The sequence below is a fragment of the Candoia aspera genome, chromosome 1, assembly GCF_035149785.1.
Source record: "Candoia aspera isolate rCanAsp1 chromosome 1, rCanAsp1.hap2, whole genome shotgun sequence".
Taxonomy (NCBI): Eukaryota; Metazoa; Chordata; class Lepidosauria; order Squamata; family Boidae; genus Candoia; species Candoia aspera.
This window is the reverse complement of record NC_086153.1, coordinates 161850086-161873563: the sequence shown is the minus strand read 5'-3', so window position 1 is coordinate 161873563 and position 23478 is coordinate 161850086. Positions and strand designations below refer to the sequence as shown.

General features: G+C 42.2%; 1 protein-coding gene across 7 annotated transcripts in view; it reads right to left on the bottom strand.

The window, feature by feature from the left end:
• TFAP2B (transcription factor AP-2 beta) overlaps window positions 1-23478 on the bottom strand; it is a 63191-nt gene that overhangs the window by 23860 nt on the left and 15853 nt on the right. For all 7 annotated transcript variants that reach the window (XR_010068828.1, XM_063317013.1, XM_063317064.1 and 4 more), the window contains exons 5-7: window positions 8697-8916; window positions 4823-4941; window positions 845-986 (exon numbers count right to left, since the gene is read on the bottom strand). Coding sequence is in view for 6 of the 7 variants with exons in the window: in XM_063317013.1 (XP_063173083.1) it covers window positions 845-986; window positions 4823-4941; window positions 8697-8916 (481 nt within the window). In the remaining variant the exon portion in view is untranslated. The remainder of the gene's footprint in view (window positions 1-844; window positions 987-4822; window positions 4942-8696; window positions 8917-23478) is intronic.

Here is a 23478-nt window from a genome sequence, read left to right as displayed (position 1 = left end):
AGGCTCCAGCTGAATCCTACTACAATTCCCAGGATTGTTTGATATGTTTTCTTAACTATCATTATCAAATTTGTCCTGGAGTATTTATCTTTGAAGATGTTTATTACATTAATACAACTCTGGAGATTTCCAAGATGGGGAAGCAACATCTCAAAGACATTCCAAAACTGAAACAAGTCCTCATCCAGACCCAGCGGGCTGAAGTTTTACAGATTTATTTAGGTAGGCACAAGATCACCAGACAAACTGAAGGACAGTCAGATACAACAATAAATGGTATCCCTGGAATACAGGAATTGCTAATATCAGGCAACTGCAATGCGCTTGTGACCGGTCATTTTGTGCTAAGTCTCCATTTATCTCCCTACTGTGTTGTAATGATAAATATCTACATTTTCCAGGGATTATAATCAATTTGCCAAAGGTTGTAAACCTAGCAACTGCATTTATTCAGTTATATTCTTTGGGGAGGGATTTTCAATACCTAAGCACAGAATAGAATTGGAAAGCTAATTGGGAGAAGAATACTAATTTATTTTCATATGCTTCTGTTCATTCTTTTTACATAACACTTTCTCAGCCTTTTTGCCTTTTATTGATCTCCCTATCTGTCTATCTTTTCCTCTCTTTTGTTCACATTTATTCTTCTTTTTCCTGTTCTCTTTTTTTCAGTTAGAAATAGTTTTGCAGCCAGTACTGGCTAGGTGCTTGGGAAAGACGAAAAAAAATTTTTTAGAATGAAACTTGAAATGAAATCAGCTAGCTTGCTGATGTTAGAGGAAAAAAAAAAACAGGGCCAGGACCTTGAAAGCAAAGCATTTTCAAGGATTGTGTTTCTACTCACTTTGTGGCAAGCAGCATATTCTTTCGGGAGTGGAGATCAGTGGGGTCTGTGTGCTGTCTGTTCAGGTATTCAGAAACAGCTTTGGCTGGGAACTCAGTTTCACAGATGTATCCAAAATCCCGAGCTAAATGTACAGCTTCTCCTAGGAAAAGACAAGCAGCTTTGGTTATCATAACCAGCTCAGTTAGTTCAATTTTCAATCCACCTGAAAGCCAAAGTTAGTGCTTACTATTTCAATTTAAGTTTACCTCAAAATTAAAATAACTCAAAACTTTATTTCGTCCCAATCCAAATTTGGGAATGTGGGCCTTGGCACACTCTTCAAAAGTCCAGTGCAGTTCTCAGCTTAAAAAAAAAAAGTTAAGAAGGAGGCCCAGTTAACCTGAAAGATCTGGGAGATGTTCAAGGCATATTGACATTAAAAATAGAAAGGAAATTTTTATATGAAAGAGACATAACAAAGAGAACATAAAGAACTGGGTAAGCGTCAGATGCGTAAAATTCTGCTTATTAATATGGCAGAGATTCCAGTTCAGACATGGCCTCAAAATACAAAGTTTGTGAAAAACAAATGAACAGTGCCTCGGAACACATACAATTTATATTTGTCTCTTTTGGACACTCAGCACAATTCAAGTTCAAAGGTACTCTGAATTATCCAAGTCAGGCCATATGTAACAAATCAGAGGGCAGGTTCCAGGCTCTGGTCCCAATCAGTTCCCAGCAGCTCAGTAATTAGAAACAAGGTGCCATGAAATGCAATGACAAAACAGCACAAACACACACATCAGAATATTCATGCATGCTATTCACCCATTAGGAACAAAGATGGTGATATATTAATTCATCTTATCTATCTCAGTAAGTTACCACAGACCTAGGTCACATGACATACTAAGTAATACTGTGGCTTGGCTTAGCATGCCATCCCAACTCAAACCTTGGGTCAATTTAAGGTTAATTAGAGCACTGTCACCACAATTTATAATCATGGCTTGATTCTGGTTAGCAAATAGTCCTCCAGGAGCACAACGTAGGATGTTGGAGATGCTGCAAAGCAGATCCTCTCCTGATCCTCCTTTTTTCATCCCCCATAGTTTAACTGGAAGTGGGGGGTAGAAAGAGAATGGGAGCAGAATGGGAGGAAACACATGGTGCCTCTGACTTAAGCCAGCATAGGCTTGTGTCTGTTGTGTAAGCACATACACATGCACACACAATTGGCTGGAATACTGACCACACAGAAGGGGGGCTGGCAAATTACACTTGGCTTCCCTGTTTAGTGTATGTCCGCTGGATAACTACCTTATCCATGATTAACTCCAAGGCAAGTACAGAGATCGAGAATGTAATCTTACAGCCAGATTACTCATGTGAAGTCTAAATATACATGTCTGAATTTGCTGACATTGGCCTCTTGTTATTTTTGTCTCTTGTCGGTTTCCTTCTCCTCTTGCCATTTTCTTTTCGCACATGTTAAGAGTATAATCTGAAGCACACTTGTCATCACCTTTTAAAAAAACTCTTTTATTTCAAAGGTACTGGATAAATTATAAGCAAATGCAACTGAAGTTATTGCTATTCAGTTGTCTTTGCCTCTGGAGACTGCAAATACACAGCTTATGCCAACTCTCTCAAAAACAGAGCTTAAAAGCCATGATCCTATGCATAGTTACTCCAGAATCCTATTCTTGCTAGTGGGGATTACTTTGACATAAAAGGGATGAGTGGGTATAAAACTACAAAGCTTAAATTACTGCTTATTTTCATAATTCTTTGCTCTGATATCAAACTATGACACTCTTGCAATTTAAACTCAAAGGAAGAAGAGAAGCAGAATATACTCCCGATTTATAATATAAAGCAAATGCATTATATTTTAGTAACTGTTCTAATGATTGATTGATAGATAAATAAGTGATGACACTCAATCTTGAACAGGTAAGCAAATGGAAGAGAAAAAAACGAATTTCCCATGGATATTTAATTGTTGTAATAAAATTTACAGAAGATATAGGAGTACCTCCATCCTTGGTAAACCCTTGACATAGGGAGAGAAAGAGACAACAATCTGTCTAGTTAGCTATCCATCCATCATCCTTCAGATTTCATCACTTGGCTAACTTTCTCTTTCTATAACCCACATATAGGTTGTTAAAATTTGAGGACTGATTACCAGAAGAAGGTGCAATAATGCTGATAGAGGTGCTAATTCCTGCCAGGTGGACTGACATTTAGTTTTTTAGTGAAAAAACTGATTGCCCCAGATGAGAAATTACATTATGTTGTAACATATATATTAATAGCCATCATAGTGTTTACTAAAATTACCTTTTCCCATTAACTTTAAAGTTCCCCTAGACATTACACTCCACAAAATAAATGCCTCCCTTTAAGTAATTTGATTTGAATGGCAAAGATTTGCTAGGAAGGTATTGAAAACTGTGTTCTTGGACTCAGCACAGCACCAACAGCTCTAGGTAACTGCTATTGATCTCTGTCAAAAAGGACTTGTAGTTTGTTTCTTTCTGTAAGTTTACTTTTACCTTGTCCTCCTATTTGTAATAGGCAATGTGTTTCTTTATTTGCTCCAAAAGAGCACAATTGTTCATTAAAATGGCTGCTTGGAAATTAACAATCAAAAGAACCAAAAACACATTATCTTTATGCAACAGTCACATCCTAGGATTATTAAAAGCAGTCAGTGTCCCTATGAAAGGGATCTCCTCTGGTGCTAAGATCTTCATTCAGTTTATCAGTGAGTAACCAGGCTAATTTTTGAGTTTACTGTTTAACTGCCTTCTCCATAACTACACTTTGGCTTTCTGACACTTCTCAATTTCTGCTGATTCAGTTCAATTCAATTCAGTTCAGCTGCTTCTTCCATGTCCATCTTTTCAAATTAACCTATGCAATAGATCCTCAGTTTTTCTTTACTTCTATTCTTTTTTTGGAGATGAGATCTGCAAATCTGAATCTGTGTTAAGTAGCAAATGTAGTTCCCTAGTGATGTATATACAGTATTCATCTATCCAAGTCTGCATCTGTATGTCCCTCACATATTTTTCACAATTTCCCAGAAGGTTGGTCTGTTGCAGCAAAAACACCACAAAATATTGTTCCTTTTTAAGATAAGTGAATTAATTATGCATAGGTTTTTGCAGGCTAAGTCCACATCCTCAAATGAAGTAATGAACAAACGACATATATTAATCAACTCATCAGCTGTTTTGCAAACAGTTGCTATTGATAAGTCATTACCCTTCTCACCTCTATTTCACTGCCCTGTGTCTTCTCCTGTTACTATTCCTCTTCAACCACAGGTATGTACAGTATATAATAGCTACGAATCTGATGAAAAGTTCTGTTGTCCATGAAGACATATGTCATAAACATTTATTTCTCTTCCAAGTACAGTAATACATAACAGTTTGTTATATGTTCTAGAATCTTGAGTTCTATGTATATTTATTTGAGAATAAGTTTCACATCTATGAATACCGTGGGACTTTCCTTTACTGTATATAAATTTGAGTATAGTGGAGAAGTTAGTTTGCAGGGAGTGCTATTCCCAGAAAAACATTTTAATTAAAGTATTTTCCTCTTCCTTGGGGACCAATTTAACTCCACCTTCATAGGTCCTAACAAATATATTAGATGACGGTTGTTAATTTCAGAAGTACTATTTAAATATGAATGAAATTTAGCTGGCAACTGCAGAATTCATGTAACACGGTTACTTAAAAGTAAATGCCAATTTCTTTTTCAGACTGCAACTTTAATCTTGCTGAATCTTAAACACAGCCCGGGTTGGGATCTGTAATGAGCCTTGATTTTCTGCATGGCAGATTTTTCATGCCACAGCAGCAACGATTCGATGCAACTTCACAAAATGTCAAACCTTTCCTCGCCCAGAAGTGTCGCCAGAGGAGGTGGGGGGTATGAGAAGAAATCGAAACGGACAGAAAGTCTGCTTACCTTCCACCAGGGAGGTGAGTAAAGTGACATTTGCCGCTTTGCGCCTCCCGGCTGGTAAATTCAAACCGATTTTTTCTAGCCGCTCTCGCAACGATCGCCCCCCGTTTTTCGATTTGGCTCTGCAGTGGCGAGAAAAGCAACGCTGGGATTCAAAACTCAAGGAATGTCCCCGGGAGAGAGAAGAAGGGGCTGAGGGGTGGGAGGCAAGAGAGCCCCGGCGCTTAAAGGGGCTTTGGGCACAAGCATCGGCGTGCGAGCAACGCTGACAGAAGAGGTCTCGTGGTGCTACAAGGCGGGAAAGAAAGAAACGCCGCCCTTGTTACAAGAGTCTCGCGGGGCCCGTTGCAACCTGACCCACTGCTGCTCTTTGGGCCGCCAGTTCCGCCTATCCCGCTCGGGTTTGCTCGTTGCAAGTTAACGAGGAGAAGGGTTATGCCCGTTTTGGTTCCGCTACTGCCAGGAAGCAACTGGGTGTTCTTGGAAAACAGCGTCAGCAACAGCATTTAGCTGTCCAGTGGTGGTGTTTTGTTGTTGTTTCTGTTGTAATTCTGCTTACAAAGCACTCAAAGAGGCTAAGAAGTGGAAAGAGGGGTTCGAGCTGAAGAATGGCTTGGGGTGGAATGTCAGCCATGCAATCGCCCTCAGCAATATACAGTAGGGCTGTGAAAGTGTCTGGTTTTAGTGTGTAATAACAAAATTCAGTAAGTTCGAATTACTTTTTTATAAAGTATGGTAATAATGATGATGATGTTATTTCAAGACAACAAATGCTACTTCAGAAATAATTATCACTGCCTTAGAAGATGCAATCCTATTATACCCACCGGCTGGCAGGGTCAGAAGAAGGAATTCAAAGGCAACATGGCTACTAGGCCTCCATTAGGAGACAGATTTGGTGCAGCAGCAATTGGGAAGCCTTTCAAGGGGTGTATTGTATTATACTCTCTGTGTGTGTTTTTTTTTTAAAAAAAATAAGCATCACCTTCCCCTTCGTTTGCCTCTGCATTTTATGGCAAAATAAAACAAACATATGCAGGGGCACATGGGGGAACGGGGTGGGGGGGAATGCATCAGCAATGTATTTTGTTTTTGTGAGGAGGGGAAGAGCCCATTTCCAAGGCAGGGATCCAGTGAAACCTAGGGAGGTGGGCAGTTGTTGATCAATTTGGAAGGGTAACAGCACTGACTGGCTGACAGTTGCCTGTGAGCTACAGACAGGATCCCCACTAGCATCTTCTAGAGCAGGGGTTCTCAAAAGGTGGTCTGAGGACCCCTGGGGGTCCCCAAGACCCCTTCAGTAAAATATTTAACGTCAAGGTATTTAACCGTGACGTTAAATATTTTACAATTTCTCAGTTTTAATTTCTAATACAGTCAATATCAATAGACATAACCCACATACCCCAAAGCTCTTTGGGGTCCTCAGTTATTTTTAAGAATGTAAAGGGGTCCTGAAACCAAATGTTTGAGAACCGCTGCTCTAGACTCATCCAACCATCATTAGGCCAATATAGCAGTCACAACAGACTATATTGCCTGGGTGATGCCAGAAAATGCTAGAAGTCACTACATGTACAGGTAGTGTGGACAGCCATGTAACCTTGCAAAACTATGGAGATAGGATCATGCTTACAGCATGTAGATTTGCAAATGGTCAGAACAGTTGAATAGCACAATCCCAGATGTGCTGGATGACATGGATTGGGAAATGTAAGGTCTGGTTGTTTCTGGAAGACCTTAAAGTTTTGTTTTGTTTTTTAATTCTGAAGTGTTTATGTTAGGACAACCTCCAACCTCATGCCCTTCGGATAGGTTCCTAATACCACTCTGAGAATTCCCAGCCAGCATATAAGGGCAAAGGCTTCTCCTATTATTGTTCTCCATGCTGCTGACCCTGGAGATAGCATGTAACTATCACAACTAATAGCCACAATGTTGTGGTTAAAGTGCTGGATTAGGACCAGGGAGACCCAGCTTCAGGTCCTCCCTCAGCCACAGAAACTTACTGACTTGGGGCCAGTCAGTCTCTCAGCCCAACCTACTTAGCAGGGTTGTTGTGGGGAAAATGGAGGAAGGTTAGCTGTGTATATTATCTGAAGGAAAGCCAGGATTTAAATCTAAGAAACATATTTTTCTAATCTTTCAAAGCCACCCACACTAGTTATCCTGTGATAGTGAATTCCATATTTCAGCCAGGCACTGTGAAAAGCTACTCCATTTTATCTCTGCCGCATATGCTGCCATGCAGCTTTAGTGATGATCCCAGGTTCTGGCATTTTGAGAAAGACAAATTTGTCTCTACCAACTTCTTCCCCATCATGCATAATTTTATAATTCTATTATGTCTGCTTTAGTCAACTTTTTTCTAAGCTAAAATATAACAATAATGCTATTAACATTATAGCTGTTCCTCATAGGTCCTTCAGTTACTTTGGTTGCCTTTTTTTTGCATTTTCTCCTACTCTACAATATTGTTTTTGAGACTGAATGATAAGAACTGTGCAGTTTTCCAAATGTACTTGCATTATAGATTGTCAGTAAACTGATACTTGCAGTTTTATTTTCAGAGCCCTTCCCAATGATCCCCTAGCATTGAAATTCAGCTTTTTCACATTGAGTTGATCTTTTCATTAAATTGTTCACCATAGCAACAAGACTGTATTCTTGGTTATTCTGATCTTATATCTAAAAATAGGGTTCTCCCCACCCCTATGTGCATGACTTTACTTACAATGAATAACATTTTATAGGCATTTCCCCATTTTAAAAATACCCATTCAGAGCTTTTATTAATCCCTTTTTGTTTTTAATACCTTCAGTGGTTTTGTGTCTTCCAATTTGGTCACATATCTATAAGTTGTTTTTGAACCAACTAGTCCTAATTCAAGTCCTCAGAGAACCCCACTGTTTACTCTTTTCCATTGTGGAACTTCATCCCTATTTTATCCATTCTTTTTGATTCTTAAGACAAATGTTCTTATCCCATGTCTATGTTTACTCCAGGGCTTTTCATGAAAGACTTGCATTCTGTATCCCATTAATAACATCTGCCCAATAATGCTGTCATATTTGTGATATTCTTAAAGAACCAGAGGCATAATTCAATGAAACCCGTGTTGACGAGTAAGCCACATTAATGAGGGATTTATTAAAATTAAGGGGAATGCAAAAAAAAAACAAAAGGTTATTTCTTCATAGTTTACAATCATTGGTATATATATTTGGTATGTAACTCTTCACATCTTTTACAAATTCTTACAGCAACCATACAAAATAAATAAATGTTATAAATTCATACTGGGGAAGGGAACAAAATTTTAAAAGATTGCTTCAGTCACCTAATGCATCTGAAACCTCATCTGTTCCCTCATTCTCTACTAGAACAATATACCAAACTGAATGGTAAATTATCATTCATAACCATTAATTATTTAAAACTAATCCAACTGTAACATTCAGTTAAAACTTCCAGACAGCTTACAGCATAGCTTACAACAACATTCAGAAATAAAAATAGGAACAACCCTAAAGGAACAAGTAAAAGGAACAATGTAATGAAGCATAGCCACCGCCTTGTAAGGCAGATGATAGCACAACTAAATTTTCTAAATAAGTGCCTTCTAAATAAGTGGGCCTTCATCCAGCATCTCATTGACCAAAGAGATTGCATTCACACCTACCCAGCCTCCCTGGTTGAGCAGTAAAGGTTGGGCATTAGTGAAAAAGCTTTTTTGCTAATTGTCATCTATATCTTCTTAACATCTAGGCGGCTCCATATGGGAGTACTAAGTACTAACCCAACAACTGCTTGTAACAATTTTAATACAATTTTAATCCCACCAGAAAGTACAGATTGGGCTGCCCCATGACTTACCTTCTAAGGACTCCTCCAAGAAGGGAAGCGTTTAAGCACTCTGGAGGTGAAAGGCGCCGTTGAACTTCTCCAACAGTGACTTTGTACTTGGACGTCGAACTAAGCAAGGAGAGCCTCCCAGGTACTGAACAAAACACTTCGCCTGTGTTCACAGACACACCACCAAGGAAGCCATCTTTGTTCATCATCAGAGAAGTAACAGATTTTGGAGGAACTGGAACTAGGAAGAGAGGAAAGCAGTATGGGCAAGATCACATTGTCAGGGGCAACCTGCGTAGCTCATAATTACATTCATCCAGAAGAGATTCCTACTAATAAAAAAAGGCTTCAGACTTGTTGTAAAGGAATGGCTGGCATTCATTTTATGTTTCATTTATAACACCCCTACATGCCACCTCTCACGCAAAACATCTTCAGGCAGTATACAACATCAAAATAAACTCAGTACATTAGTAAAGAAATAGTTAAAATTACAGATACATTAAAATACAATCACTGGTGGCAAATTGTAGAACAAAATCATAATGAGAAGTCAAATGCATAGTGAATGAAAGCGTGTTCCCCATATGTCTAAAGTATAATAAAAAACTGAATCCGAAAGAAAGGCAGATTCAGCTGTCCAACTCTCCTAGCAGACTAGATAACATCAGGAAACATACCTTTGGAAAAGTAAGCTGCCCCAATGTAATTTTCTCTTTATGTAGGAGGGAGCAAAGCACCTACTTCTTCCTATTCGCCCTCTTGATTGCTGGCTTAGGAAGAAGCTCCTGCAGAATCAGTATTTTCAAGCATTGTGCATAAATTGCCTTTCCCCTTTGAAGGATAAGCTTGAGGCACAGGCAAAACCAGCAAAGCTCAGCCTTCAGGGTTTTTTTCCCAGAAGCACAGCTGTAGGGGGTGGGGTGGGGTGGGGTGGGGTGGGGAAAACAGTCTGCTGAAGAAGAAGGAACCTTGCTTGAGGCCTGTTGATGGATGGGCTAGTCTGGCAGACCATATATTAAGTCCAGACAGAAGTTTTCCATCTCTAAGACCTGGCATAGACTGGTACAAGGAATCTTTGACACAATGGCCAGACTATTAGCCAAGGTAGAGAAGTTTAAAATGAAAAGTCCAGAAAGAGTCTCTTTGGACATTATCTTAGTGTATAACCACAAGAAACCATAACATAGGTTTTTTTTTTCTGTGTGGCTTCAATATTATACAAGGCTGGAGGCTGGATACATACAGGGGACCCCATGGCACACCTCTGTCCCAGATCTCTTCCAGCAGGAATATCAATGAAGTAGGAATAGTGTGTGCAGTGTGATTTCATTCTCCATGTTTAATAATATCTGAAAATCTTTCTGGAAAAGAAACTGGAGTAATGCAGGATTTAGTCAAGTTCCAAGAACAAATAACTCTCCGTAGGAGGGAGTGATTCCAGGCATTTGCCAGTTCTGAGTATTATAGGATAAAACCATGCTGCTGAAGGTCAGGTTGGAAAGAGGCATACCGCATATTGACCTAACTCCAAAGGAGGCACTGCTTTTATAAGAAAGGACCACACTGTAGATGCTTAACATCTAGGGATTACTGAAAGAAGATTATGTAGCATGGGGTCCACTATAAACTTGAATTGGACCCCATTTGGAAATAAGTCAATGACCTAATTACTGTACTTTCTAGCCAGAGAATAGCTTCAGATGGAGTGTCCTAAGAATAAATCTTAAGGCAACAGCACAGTGCTACCAACAGTAACCTAAGAATTGGCAACACAGTACACTTCCCTAGTTAGGAATCCATATATTCTGTGTTTCTGGATTACTAAATCAGTAGTAAAGTGTAAGAATGGAACTTTCACATGCATGCAACCCTTGGATACTGTTTTGGTAAGCCTTGGAGGCCCTTTTGAGAATGTCTGCTGAAAAGTGAAGGCAGAGTTTCCTGCCAGTCTGAGCTGGCAAACCAATTAAACTATGAGATCCAAAATTCTCCTCAAAACCCAGTCCTGCCAGCCTGTGTGGTGTGGCCTCACCTACTCTGCTGCCTGAGTATTAAGTGCAGCCTTTGGTCAACAAAAGAACGCCTGCTCTACTACAGATCAAGAATACAGCTGAAGAAAGGGATATATGGCAGATTGTAAATCAGCTACGGCAGAGTGAGTCTTCCTTCCCCTAAGAAGTTGAAAACTAATTTTCTTGCAGAGTTCTTGCGTCTTTAAGAATTAGGTGATATCTAACAATTCTAGTACTTTCCTGTTCAGGTTGCAAAACATCATTAAAGATTATCATTAAATGGCAGCAAAGAGTTGGATTTTTATGTTATGCCATCTAATGTCCAGATTTTTGTAGTCCAATTATGATAGTCCTAAATAATTCAGTAGGTGAATGTTTCTCTCCAGGGCAAGAGAGTACTCTTGCTATTTTACTTCTGGCTTTTGCATGACAATTAAAAATTCAGAAGCGCTTGACAAGAAAAAAAGAAAACAAGACTAAAACTCTTAAGATTTCACCACTGAGAAATAGGGTGAACCACAGCCATGATGGGCCCCAGATTAACAGAATGTAGCAGGGCTTTCTTTTTGCATTTTGAACTCCAAGCTTGCATATATGAAATTAGTAGACATGCACATGCAGCCCCATGCCCCTAAAGACTATGTTACATAGCATAACATTGAAAAGATATGCTGTACTGTATAACATAGTGGATCTTAACCTCTTACATATTTTCCTTATAGCATTCTTTTTAGGTTAACAGTGAAAGTAGTGTACACTGGTGGTCTCAACATTCCTTTTGTTAGTCATATTTGAATATATTCTGTACATTAAAATATTACAGATGAAAGGTAATTCTGGATACAAATGTTCGCACTTCTTCAGCACTGTGAATTATAGGCCAATCATTAATATTTTCATCAGCAAATGATTAGAGCAAAAACTTACCCCTATTTCAACTGGTAACATAGTTGCTAGCTTTCAAGTCAGAAATGGTATATTTTTTCTGTGCCAGAACTAACCTTGGTCACATTATATATTTAATTATATATTTTAAATATATATCTTTATCAAACCATGTACCGTATCTATTAGTACTGTTCCTGTGTAACTGTCTTTAGAATGTAATGTTGAGAATAATTGCAAAAAAAATGTTATACTCAAAATACAACAAGTACAGTATAATAACTGAAGTGTTGCACTTGACCAGGAGATCCATTTCAAGTTCACAAATAACCATAGTGCACACTGGGCAACTTCATGCTAAACATTCTCTTTCAACCCAGCCTTCCTCAGAAGAGCTTGTTCTTGTAGGAACAAAATTAGAGAAACCTCTATTTATTCTGCCTTGAGTCAGGGTACAAATAAATAATAATCACAATCCTCTCTCAGCCTATATCATCAACAGATAGAATAGGCTGTAAAGGTTAATGTGTACTGATAAAGGTTAAAGGTTTAATGTGTACTGATAAGAATACATTTTGTGGTAAGCTGTTTATTATTCCACCAACGTTTGTAATTTAAATCTGAGAAAGTGAACAAATCAGCTAGATCATTTTTCATTGAATACTGACTTAATATACATTAAAATATTTTTCTTTTTTAAATTTAGCAAGCCAAAAAAGCCAGTATTTCTCCTTTGACCTGACCATAAAGAAAACATTCTTTCTGGGCAGGGGAACAAAGAGGAAAAGTCCAATAATACAAATGAATAAAAACTGTTTGTGGCATATATGAAACTGTAAAATATACTATTCATACTTCTTAAGATCCCCTGGTTTTGTTAACTTGTTTCTTCTAGGAAGAATGACTGTTAAGAAAATTAAATTAAAACAAATTTATTTGTTCAAAGGTGATTGTCATGAGTACTGGTGGTGAGCAGGAGGGGAAAACACATGCTAGTACTATCCAGGGGGGAAAACACATGCTAGTACTGAGGAGTTAAGCAGCCATTCAAAGAGACACAGATCAGACCCGCCTTAACTTCCGGGGTTTATCTGTCTGGGTTTTTCCCACGCTTCTTCCGTTTGTTAGGATTTTCTGTCTAATGTAGCAGTAATAAAGCACTAGAGACCTATTCCTTGTCTCGGTGTGGTTCCTGGCTATTAGGACAATGATTTAGATATAAAGCTCTCTGTAGCCCCCCTCCCAAAAAAACCCAACCCCACCAAAAACAAATGCAAGCAATTTATTCCTGACATGAGTTTTATTTACAGTTGAACCTAAATCAATGTCATAATTGGGAGGTGTGTGTATAGTTTATGATTAACAGCAAGTATGCTGATCAACCAACCAATCACTTTAATTTACATAATGCCTCACTGAATGTCTCTACTCCCCCTATTTCTTTTGCTGCCAGTTATTGATAACAAACCATACAGGTTCCTGGTGCACTCATGTATCTTTGTTAGAGTCCCAATCTATACATAGCAAAGAAACATACAACAGGATTTCCAATCTAGTTCAACACCTTCATAGTAAGGACTGTTACAGCGTGGTCCTCACTGAGAGCTGAGAAGGAAGTCCCACTGATTTAACTGGGACTATTGCCTCCTCAAGGAAGTGTTTTATAAGCAAAAGAATGAAAGCTCTGGAAGATAAGAAGCCAAGTACCTGTGTACAAGGATCATCATCTCCTGATCCTGGGCATCCAAGACAGAAGACAGAGTAGCTTAAAAACCATCAAGTGCAAGTATTGGGGAATAGCACTACTAGAACTTCTAGGCAAGAAATAAACAAAGCCAACTTTCCACTAGGTTTCATACAAATTTTTTGTTAGTACCATGCAAAAACCCTCAGTACAGCCTCTGAAAATTGCAGAAATCCCAGCTCTGTGTGAAATATCATAAACCTGAGTTAAGTGTAAGGAAATGACCAAATGGTCTTCTCCATAGAAAATTGGCTCTGTTTCTGATGCTCATTTTTCTCATTGCTGTTGAATGTGAACTTAAGCACCCTGAGTCTTCTAGGGTGAAACTTCAGTCAATTCATTTTCCACTCTAAATTACTTGGAGGCCAATCCCATTGATCTCCATCAAGCACTCAGTTCCAGGTAAGGATCTGGGATGAAGGCAGCAAATGTTCCAATATCTAAACACATAGGCATTGTCCAATTTCACTAACATGTGGCAGGCACTGGGGACAGGAGGTCATGGGATGAAGGAGGAGGGAGCTCTCAAAATGCTTCTTACAATCCTTCCTACAGTCTCTGCTGCTGTCAACTGGAATGTTGCTATACACTGTCCTCAGTACCATGTTCAGCAATAGCCCAGGTAACAGGCATAGAGGGAAGTGTAGAATGAAGTAGGAGCTCTCTCTCAGCGCCCCTGCACAGTTCAGTCCTTTCTTTCCAGTAAGGCTATTTTGGGACAGGGGTGCAGCACCAAACCTATGTTCAGAAATAGCCCAACTGACAGATAACACATCGGTAAGGAGGGGGAGTCACCTGGATGGTGCAGGACAGAATGAAGAAGGAAGGATCACTGAAGGCACAATCCATAGCATGGAAGCTCTGTCTTCAACTAATGCTGGAAGGTGGCAATGAGTGGCCAAGGAGTCCAGTTCTGACCTTGTGGCTAGCTGCATCCAGAAGTAGCCAAGGAAAGACCATAAAAAACAGACTTCTGGAACTGGGCAACTGTGATTGGCTCATGTAGTGGGAATAGAGTGGGCAAAATGAGAGCCACCTACCACCCACCAAGGACAGAAATAATTGTGGTGTGTTACAGAAAGAGTGATAGAAACTGCAGCTGCATGTGATCAGTCCAGGGAGCATTAACTGCTGATGGGAATAGGTATAGCACTCTTCCATGAGTCTTCAGAGATGCGATTAAAAATAAATAAATAAATAAAAGTATGGTTTTGCAAAACCTCTTTTTGGCAGAAGCAGCAGAAAACCTGTAATGTACCTGGGGTGGCAGAAATATCAGCATGCAGTTGGCAGAAGCTGGCTTTCTTTTACAGCTTAAATTGACCATCTGAGCAGCATAGGACTAGCACCCTTTCAGAAGAGCACTATATCGTTTTGTTTTGTTGTTTGCTATATCCTTGTTTATCAGTAGCCTGTGCATGACCTGTCAAAGAGGTTGCTGGGATAAGCTTGTACTGTGGTTTTAGTCCCTAGTCAGTGTATTCTGAATTGTAGCAGCCCTAGCCAAAGTTGGCTTGGAAACTGTGAAAGGTCAGATTTGATTAGGATTCGGAACACCACCAGGCTAGATTGAACATTTTTAAAAAATCTGAAGAACAAAGTGGCAAACTACTTCTGTATTGTTGCCAAGGAAACTGCATCGTTGAGTTCAGTTTGAGGGCATTTTTTACCTTCATTCCCAATACTAGCTAGGATCCCTTAACAGCACAGCATTTCTCCATCACAAGATTATTTATTCATTGTTCTAATAGGCATTGACTGTTGTAATCATAAACTTATGAAACTGCTCTTTGTGGATTTGCTAATTGCCCTTGCCACCAACAATTGTTGGTGGCAAGGGCAATTAGAGGCCACCTGTTTCTTTGAATGAAAGGCCCCCTGGGGCAGAGTTGCCCCATTGCCTTTCTTCAACAGGATGTACAAGGGAGTCAAGAGAAAGCCTTGGCTACCAAAACTTCCACTACTGTTTAGAAAGTATATTTCTGCAGCCTGATCCTGTCCAAGTTGACTCAGAACTGTGCTCTGTGGGTCTTCCTATCAGAGAAGCACATCAGATCTTCAGACATCTAAAGAGAAGCAGTCCAGTTAAATCAATAAGACTTACATCCCGTTCAGCTTAGGATAAAGGGCCAAAATTAAAATATAGCAAAACTAAGAGCCATCCAGTCCATGTTATTCTTCCTCCAGCCAGATGCCTCTTCTTGGTAGGCTTGGATTTTAATTTCCATTTATTCCACTCAAGACATCATGAAATTCTGGGAGTCATCTGACCATCCAACATATCTGGTTAGCTCCAGATGTTGGAGTTCCAAGCCATTTCAAAGTGACTTACTGGTTCACATTTTGAAAAAGTGGGTGGCGTATGGTAGCATAGTTGTCCTTAGTCCCTCCAAACCAATCTACTGAGGAAGAGAGGAGAACTGCAGGCACCTGGCTGGATCAGGAGGTCATCTGAATCAGAGGTTGTGATCCTAACCAACATGGAAGTTTCCTTGAAAAGAATAAAACTTGCCTCTAAGCTACATGGCTTTGGGTTGGGAGGAATTTCAGTGCTGTAGACACTGCTTATTGGCTCTGAATATTTACAGACTGCATTTAATTTTTGCCAAATCTACATTCTTACTGGGTATTTCCCACTGAGGGAGATATGACTGTGCCTGCCTGTTTCCTGCTATATGCACCTTGGGAGAAAGGGAAGCCCAAAAACCATCAATTCTTTTGTAAACAGCTTGACGACTTGTGCAAATATATCAAGAGTTCCTCCAAGTCTCTGCCACATATCGACTGCTACTTCATAGCACCAGGGATGCAAGCTCTAATCTGTATTCCATCTTTTGTAAATTACTTAATTCTTCTTTTAAAAAAATGCAAGCCTCCCATGGAAGAAACAACTGGGATCAGGTTCTCTAGATCTGTATAATTATTTTAACATTAAAGCTATTGCCAGAGGTAATGCAATTTGGTGATTTCAGTTACTCAAGATACATGCATTAGGTGTATACACCAGAGCAAGGGGGTGTGTATAATAGGATAAAGCTATAAAACAAAGCTCATTTGGTAATTGATGCTCGATTTTAATTTACATGTCTCTCTTGCCGTTCTTTAAGATCAAGGGACATTTATTTTGTTACTGATTTCAGTATGTAGTAAGGATTCCAGCCTTCCAGATTTAGCTGAAGCTACAGATCCAGTTTCAAATCCTAGAACTCCACTCCAGAACATGGGGAATAATGACAATTGCCTTTAACCCTAAGTAGGGTACCCTCCTGTCCTGCAATTGCAGGGTCTCACACAAACACACCCATATGCACATGAGATTAAAATCCCACTCAAATGAGTACGGTTTATTATTAACATTTGTTCTTTGCATTACAGTGTACCAAAAGGGCAACAGCATTCAGAAATGTGCAGCTTCAAAACTGTAGAATTTCTCAATGCTTTCTCCAACCAGACTTGAGAAGGCGCAGCAGACAAAAAAGTTGATCGCTGTCCTCTCCCCAATGAATGTATGGTGTGATTGTCCAAGAGTCTCAAAAGCCCTTGTGCGTGGGTGGCATTCAAAAATACCAGCCCAATCGACAGTAAGAAGAGGCACAATCCAGACCCCGCTCGCCTCATTTTGCAAGACACCGATGCTCCTGCGGCTGCACACCCATAGGTCCGTCCTTTGGACAAAGCCTATGAATGTAACCGTACTAACCTCGGAATAAACTCAGGACTAAGCTTGCTCTTCAAGAATGCTTCCTTGTATGGAAGGCATCATTACAGATCAACGATATGTACACCCAATCGATAAGTGGGGCTGTGGAGGCGTGTAAAGGATGCAACCGCAGCTCTCCCTCCCTCAAGACTTCAAATAATCCATGCTTGGGAATTTTTTTCTGACCCCATTACTTCAGTTGCACCTCTCAGCAGTCCCCACCTGCTCCGCCTTCCTGCTAAGATTCAAACTTCGTTCACTTTGGAAATGCCTGCTTTGTTTCTTCTCCTCTCCGCTCCCCTTTTTAAATTGCAAATTTGTGAACAGGATGGCTACTTTTAATTCTTCATCCGCTAAGGGACCGTGCCAGCTCTTGCTCCCGCCTCCTTCTCTTATTTCTCTCGAGCTTCTCCATAAAAGCGAGAAAGCAGCTAAGCAACAGTCGCCGCTTGGTTTGTTAGTAATTACGAACAACGTTGTTCCCGGAAACGGGAGCTGGTCGTCGATCGAGGCAGGCTTTACAACGACAGCAGCGGGATACAGCAAGGAAATGGAGCATGGAGCAACCCAGCGTGAAACTTTCGCTCCTTGACATGTATACCATTTTCCGCGCATATATTACAGTTGGGTTGGGAGGCGGCGGCAAGGCAAACGGATCTCCCTGGGTGGGGCTGTTCCCAATGGCAGAGCAGGAAGCTTGGAAGCAGCTGCACCTCAGAGGCTCTCTGTATCTCTCTTGCTCCGCGTCTCGCCGGGGGCGGGGGGGTGTCGTTTGCCTGCAATTGGACTCGTAGGTTAAATGTCGATATATCTAAATAGGTACCTGTCGTTCCACCACGAGTGCAATAGTGAAGTAGTTTCCTATGTGGGTATGTTTTCCTCAGCTAGAATGCAATCCGCAGATATTATATTTATAGGGCCGGCGCTGGGGCAAGTGGATTCATTATTTTTCCCCTCCCGAGGAAATACAATATTTTGAAACACTCGTTGAAGCAACCCCCCCCCCCGAAATAATCTAATTTTATCCATACTTAGGCAAAATTAAGCCCCCGTCGATTTCATTGCAGCTCATTTCTTCTCTGAAATTCGACTGGTCTCATCCTTTCAGGCCACTGCCCCCCAGTAGCTTAGAGAGTCTCCATAGGATCTCCCAGCCGTCGTTGAAATAATATAAAATCTGTCCTCTCAGTATAACGACAGTTTGGAGGAGTGTAGAAGATGCTCTGAGCTCTCAGCACACATTTACTACCAAAAAAAAGCCTCTTCCGCCCCCCCTCCACGCCCTCCAGCCACTTGGATATTTTCTCAAGGGTTAGAAAGCATCACCGGGAACATCTAAGCTTATCTATAATTCTCGATTATACAGAATTAAATTATTAGGCTGGTAAGCCTGGCGGAAGAGGTAGGAAAACAGTCAGCAGAAATGTGCATGGATTAGGTCAGTGTTTCTCAACCTCAGCAACTTTAAGACGTGTGGACTTCAACTCCCAGAATTCCCCATGCTGCCGGGGAATTCTGGGAGTTGAAGTTCACACGTCTTAAAGTTGCCGAGGTTGAGAAACGCTGGTTTAGACTGATGTCTTGTGCTTGCAAACTCCAGATTAGCTCGAGTTCGTCCTTTGTCACAAAAGCAGCCTTCTTTGTCCATCCCTTGGCACTTCCGACTAGCTGGAAGGAACTCAACTCAGCCTCTTTCGGCAAGCAGCCAAACCAGGAGAAAGGGTGGCGAGTGGGCGATCCTAAATCACACTTAGACCCACGCCTGAGAATGTGCGTGTAAAAATGCGGTTGCCATCGTATACAAGCTTCTTTCAGGGTAAATCCCATTGAAGGGATTAGAATTTATTTCTTGAGGACATCAGTATCATGTTAGAACTGTGTCTGCCCCTTTTCACACCGGGTGGATTGAACATGAAATGCTTGAGTTTCGGCATTCACCTGTAGTACGAAAAGGCAGGCTTAGCTAAACTTCGGTCCCAACAACTTTAAGCTTGAATCCTCCCTATCACGACCATTAGTAAGACTGATCATATCTGGGTACAAAATCCAGACCGGCGGAACACTGAAAATATCTGAAAATAAAGTAAAGGCGAACTTTTGCCTGCCCTCTAGCGATCATTCAGATTTTTGCAACCCAGATAACGTAGCCCTAGAGTTAACTATTCCTTATTGGCCGGGGAGGTGTCAACCTTCGTATTGTCAGCAGGTGGCAATTACGCCCGCGGGCTTTTAACGCCATCCTGAGACTTCTATTGCTTCTCATTCGCTTCCTCCTGGAGCAGCTTCCAGAGGAAACCAAACATTCTGCCGAGGTCATCACCCTGGCCCCCTTCCTGTCCCATATTCCACCGGCATTTTCAGGAGCCTTCTCTAAAAGCCCGAGGAGGGCAAGAATGGCAAGTCCGCCCCCCCCCCCCCGCATCCTCTGAAGACGCCCAGTTTCCCCGGGCGTATTGATTTGCCGACGACCGCAGGGTGAGTAGCTGGGATTCCTTTAAAGCCTCGCTCCCTCCCCCTGTCATCCACATAACGTTATTTCCCCCTAAAGCCAGTTCCAGAGAAAACTCCACCTGGCCGGAAATAATTGCACCCTTGCCGCATCCAGAACGAGGCATATCAAACCACCCAGCCTGTTGTTAATGTTTCAGGAGTAAAGGTGATATGGCGCCGCCTTCAAAGCGCAGCACTGTCTGAAGAAACCCACCTGGGCCGGGGCAAATATTCAGGAACCCCCACCAGCCTGGACGAGAGACCCCTTCCTCGCTCGCAGGCCAGGTGGGGGCACCACCAAAGCGAACCTCTCCAAACAAGCACAAAGAGCTCGCACCTTGTAAGGGGGCCTGGGGTTGGAGCCTAAGTATCCTGCCCCACTCCAAGGCTGGACGGGCAACCCCGCCTCCATGTTCAGTGCAGCTATACCGTGAAGGGGGATCCCGATCTACATTTCTGTAATCAACGCAGAAGCTGAGCGGGGAAGTGGGGGAAGGGAGAGGGGAGGTGGTGGATAAATTATCCCAGGGTAGAAAAAGCACATGGCCTGGCAGAGATAATTGCAACAAAAAGCTTGAATGGATAACATATTCCTCGCTTAACCCAGATTAGTTCTTCGTTAAGCACATACAATTAGTTTAAGGGGATTAGTTACTTATTAAAGACTCATTGGGTGCAGGGCTGGAAAACAGACTTACTCAGAAGTAAGCTCCGTTGGTAACCATTTGGTTTATCTGAAGCCAAGCCGGGTCAAGGCTGAAGGAGACGCCTTTGCACTCTGAATGAAGCTGCACACAATACCTCCCTCCCTCCCTCCCTCCCTCTCTATTGCTGGGCAAGAACCCCCTGCAAACTTTGTTCCACAAGCCTTGAAAACTAAAAATGTCTACGGCTGGGTCTCACATCACACCGCGCCGTGGCTTCCTTAGCTTACCGACTAAGCCACAGTTGCCTGAGTTCACACATTATCTAAACCACCAACTATGATTTACAGGACTCCAAGACGGGGTTCGCATAACCCACTAAACCCAAAAGAAACACACACACCCGTCTCGCTTCAGGCACGCGGAAGCCGCCCGACCCCTGATCGGAGTGCGGGGGATTCAAAGCGCCTTCCAGAGGCCAGCTTCCGCTCGGGGGCCTGGGGGCCCTCTTTCTGGGACAACCATTAGCCCCACGCCGGGCTCAGCCTCCTCCTCCTTTCGCCCGCCTTAATAGCGACGAGAGTTCCGAATGATTCTTTAATGTCTCGTTGGATTTCTAGCCTGTTAATGTAGCGCGTCCCTCTCATTATTACTTTATTGATTGCTCATTGACCAGCCCCCTCCAAATCGTATTAACCCCCCTCCGCCACTTTAGATTAAGAGGAGGGTGGGTTCCCCCCTCCCCTAAGACAGCGCCGTTCGCTCCTCTTCTCCGGCCCGGTGGCCAGGCATCAGCTCGGGGCGCGGCGGGGTCTTTCCTGGCGGGGCAGCCCCAAGCCGAGGAGCCACGGTCGCCGCCTGGTGTCTTAATAGCTCAAAGGGGGCTAATACAGAAAATGAGCCTTAAACGAGCTCTGGAGATCTCCAAATGAAAGCGCCGTTTATCACGCTGGCTACCTCCCCTCCATTCGTTTGCGCTCTCTACTGGGAACAACTCATTTCTCCTTAACTAAATTACTTCAGAAATGTCAAGGAAGCCCGGATCGCAAACAGCACCAGACCAGTGGGGAGGGGGGTGGCGGCTGCGCAGCCGCATCATATCGCATCTCAACCGGCAGCGGCGCGGAAAACAGCCAACGAACCCGCCTCCTGCTTCAGTTCGAGAGAGAGACCTGAAAGGGCTCCGCAACTCCAGGCCTTAACACGGGAACATCAGATTAACAGTGTCCTCTAGCATGGATTTATTAGGAAGAAAGCCCAGTGAAGCTGAAGCGTCTGCTATAAACTCTGGCGACCGCGGGAATAAACTTCTGGATCGCTGACGTTTGGGCGCCGCGGAGAAGCCAGTTTGGTTTTGAAGGAGAACTCAGAAAAATAATTAGCGCTCCGATCCGAATCGCCGGTTCCTCACGTGGCAGGCCGTCTCTCAAGTATCCTGCCGTACTTGGTGGCTGGGTTCACACCACCTGATAAACCATGGTTTACAAATCGCATTGGCCAAACCAAAACGCAACAAAGCAAATGACTGGGAACCAGATCACCACGTTGCTTGTTGTGGCTTAGCATATTGCGTGAACAATGCGAAACTATTATTATTAGTGTAGGTAGAAGATGTTAGACTGTGACTGGGGATAGAGACCTCAGTCATGGAAGCCCCTGGTGACTTTGGGCCACTCACATTCTCTCAGTTCAGTCTACCTCGCAGGGCTGTTGGGTGAGGAAAAGTAGATCTTGTACTGTGCCCGGATATAAGCACATGCTAAATACAAACAGTACAATACTAAACACCACCACTGAGGTTTGTTAGCCGTGGCTAATGGAACACGTTGTGCCAAGGCAGCCACGAGCGAGCTGTCCCTCTTGAAATGGAAATGTGCTTGAGAGGATTTGGTGTGTGTTGGCTGGTCTAAGCATCAATACACAGGTATGAACTACTGTTGCTCCGATTACAGAAGTTTCCACCTAGCCGCCCAGAGTCGTCACTGAACGAGATTGGGCGGTGGATAAATTTAATAAATAAATAAATAAATAAATAAATAAATCTTTGTCCTGAATTTTCACCGTTGAATTGGCTATACTGTATTCTTGAACAGGAGGCAAGAAAGGAAGAAGCAGAGGACGTCAAGAGGAGGAAAGGAAGGGCGATCCGTTAAACGTAGAAAAAGCGATATGGGGGAGAGGGGGGCGTCACACTCGGAGGCCAAAGTAGCAATAAAAGATGACAGATATGGCCATTACTTTTAGAGGCCTCAGTGCTCATAAAAACTAGGCTCTAAGGGATGAGCTATTTGTATTAATAATTTATCTCCTTAACGCATCTTGGTCACAAGGATATTTTTGTGCTAGAAAAACGGGGAGAGGTCTGGGCAACTGGGGAGCCACTCCCATACCCCGTCGATTCAGCGGAGGCTGGAGAAAGAGGCGGCCAGAGGCATCCCCACGGGAATCATCCACTTACTTATAGCAAGCCCCAACGACGAAACCAAGAACCATAAGCTAGCCAACTTATTTTAGCCAAACGTGTTGTGCCGACCCGAACGAGCTACGAGTCAGTTAACCAAAGTAAACAAGTACTACGATCCCCGACCCACGGACCGAGATATTGTGGACGAAAGTCCGCGGGTAGGCGGTGCCTAGCGCCTGAGTGACTGAGGTTCTCAAGCTGGAGAAAGAGCTACCTTCCCCAGGAGGTATTATAAAGAATAGTTAATACATTTCAAGACTATGATAATAAACTTATTCACCTGGATATTAAGCCCCAAGGCTTTCAGGGGAACAGATGTCCGATAAACACTCTATTCCTAGACTATTTATTCCAAAGTAAGCTCGACGAAGGCCATTTCTTCACTCGTGATTTATAGCGTTATCCATCCATCGCGGGGCCGACATATCAATAATGAAGGCAGGTTTTCTGTGGCCACACCGATAGTTAGGCGATGTTATAAATCACTCCTGAGAAAATACCTCAAGGCCTCTTTTCCAATCCTAAACACGCTTAGCGTTCATGGGTGAAAATACTTAGGATTGCGCTTCTTGTTCAAGCAACAGGATCTAGATTGAATTATTGAATAGATGAGCAGAAATCAATTCCAGGCTGATTTCTAAAGTCTGTATCAGGGTGGCAAGCAGCATTTGGATGACATCACCGCTGCTTCTGCCCACTCTGGTTCTTACTCAACCCGCATTTACTTCTTAAGGAGCTGAAAAGAACGGAGCTACTTATGTCACGCGTTCCTGAATTAATGTATTTATTTCCCACATGGCCGCCTCGCCATTCCCGAAGAACGCCTCTTAAGCAGGCGTTCTATGAACTCTCCTTGAAGGT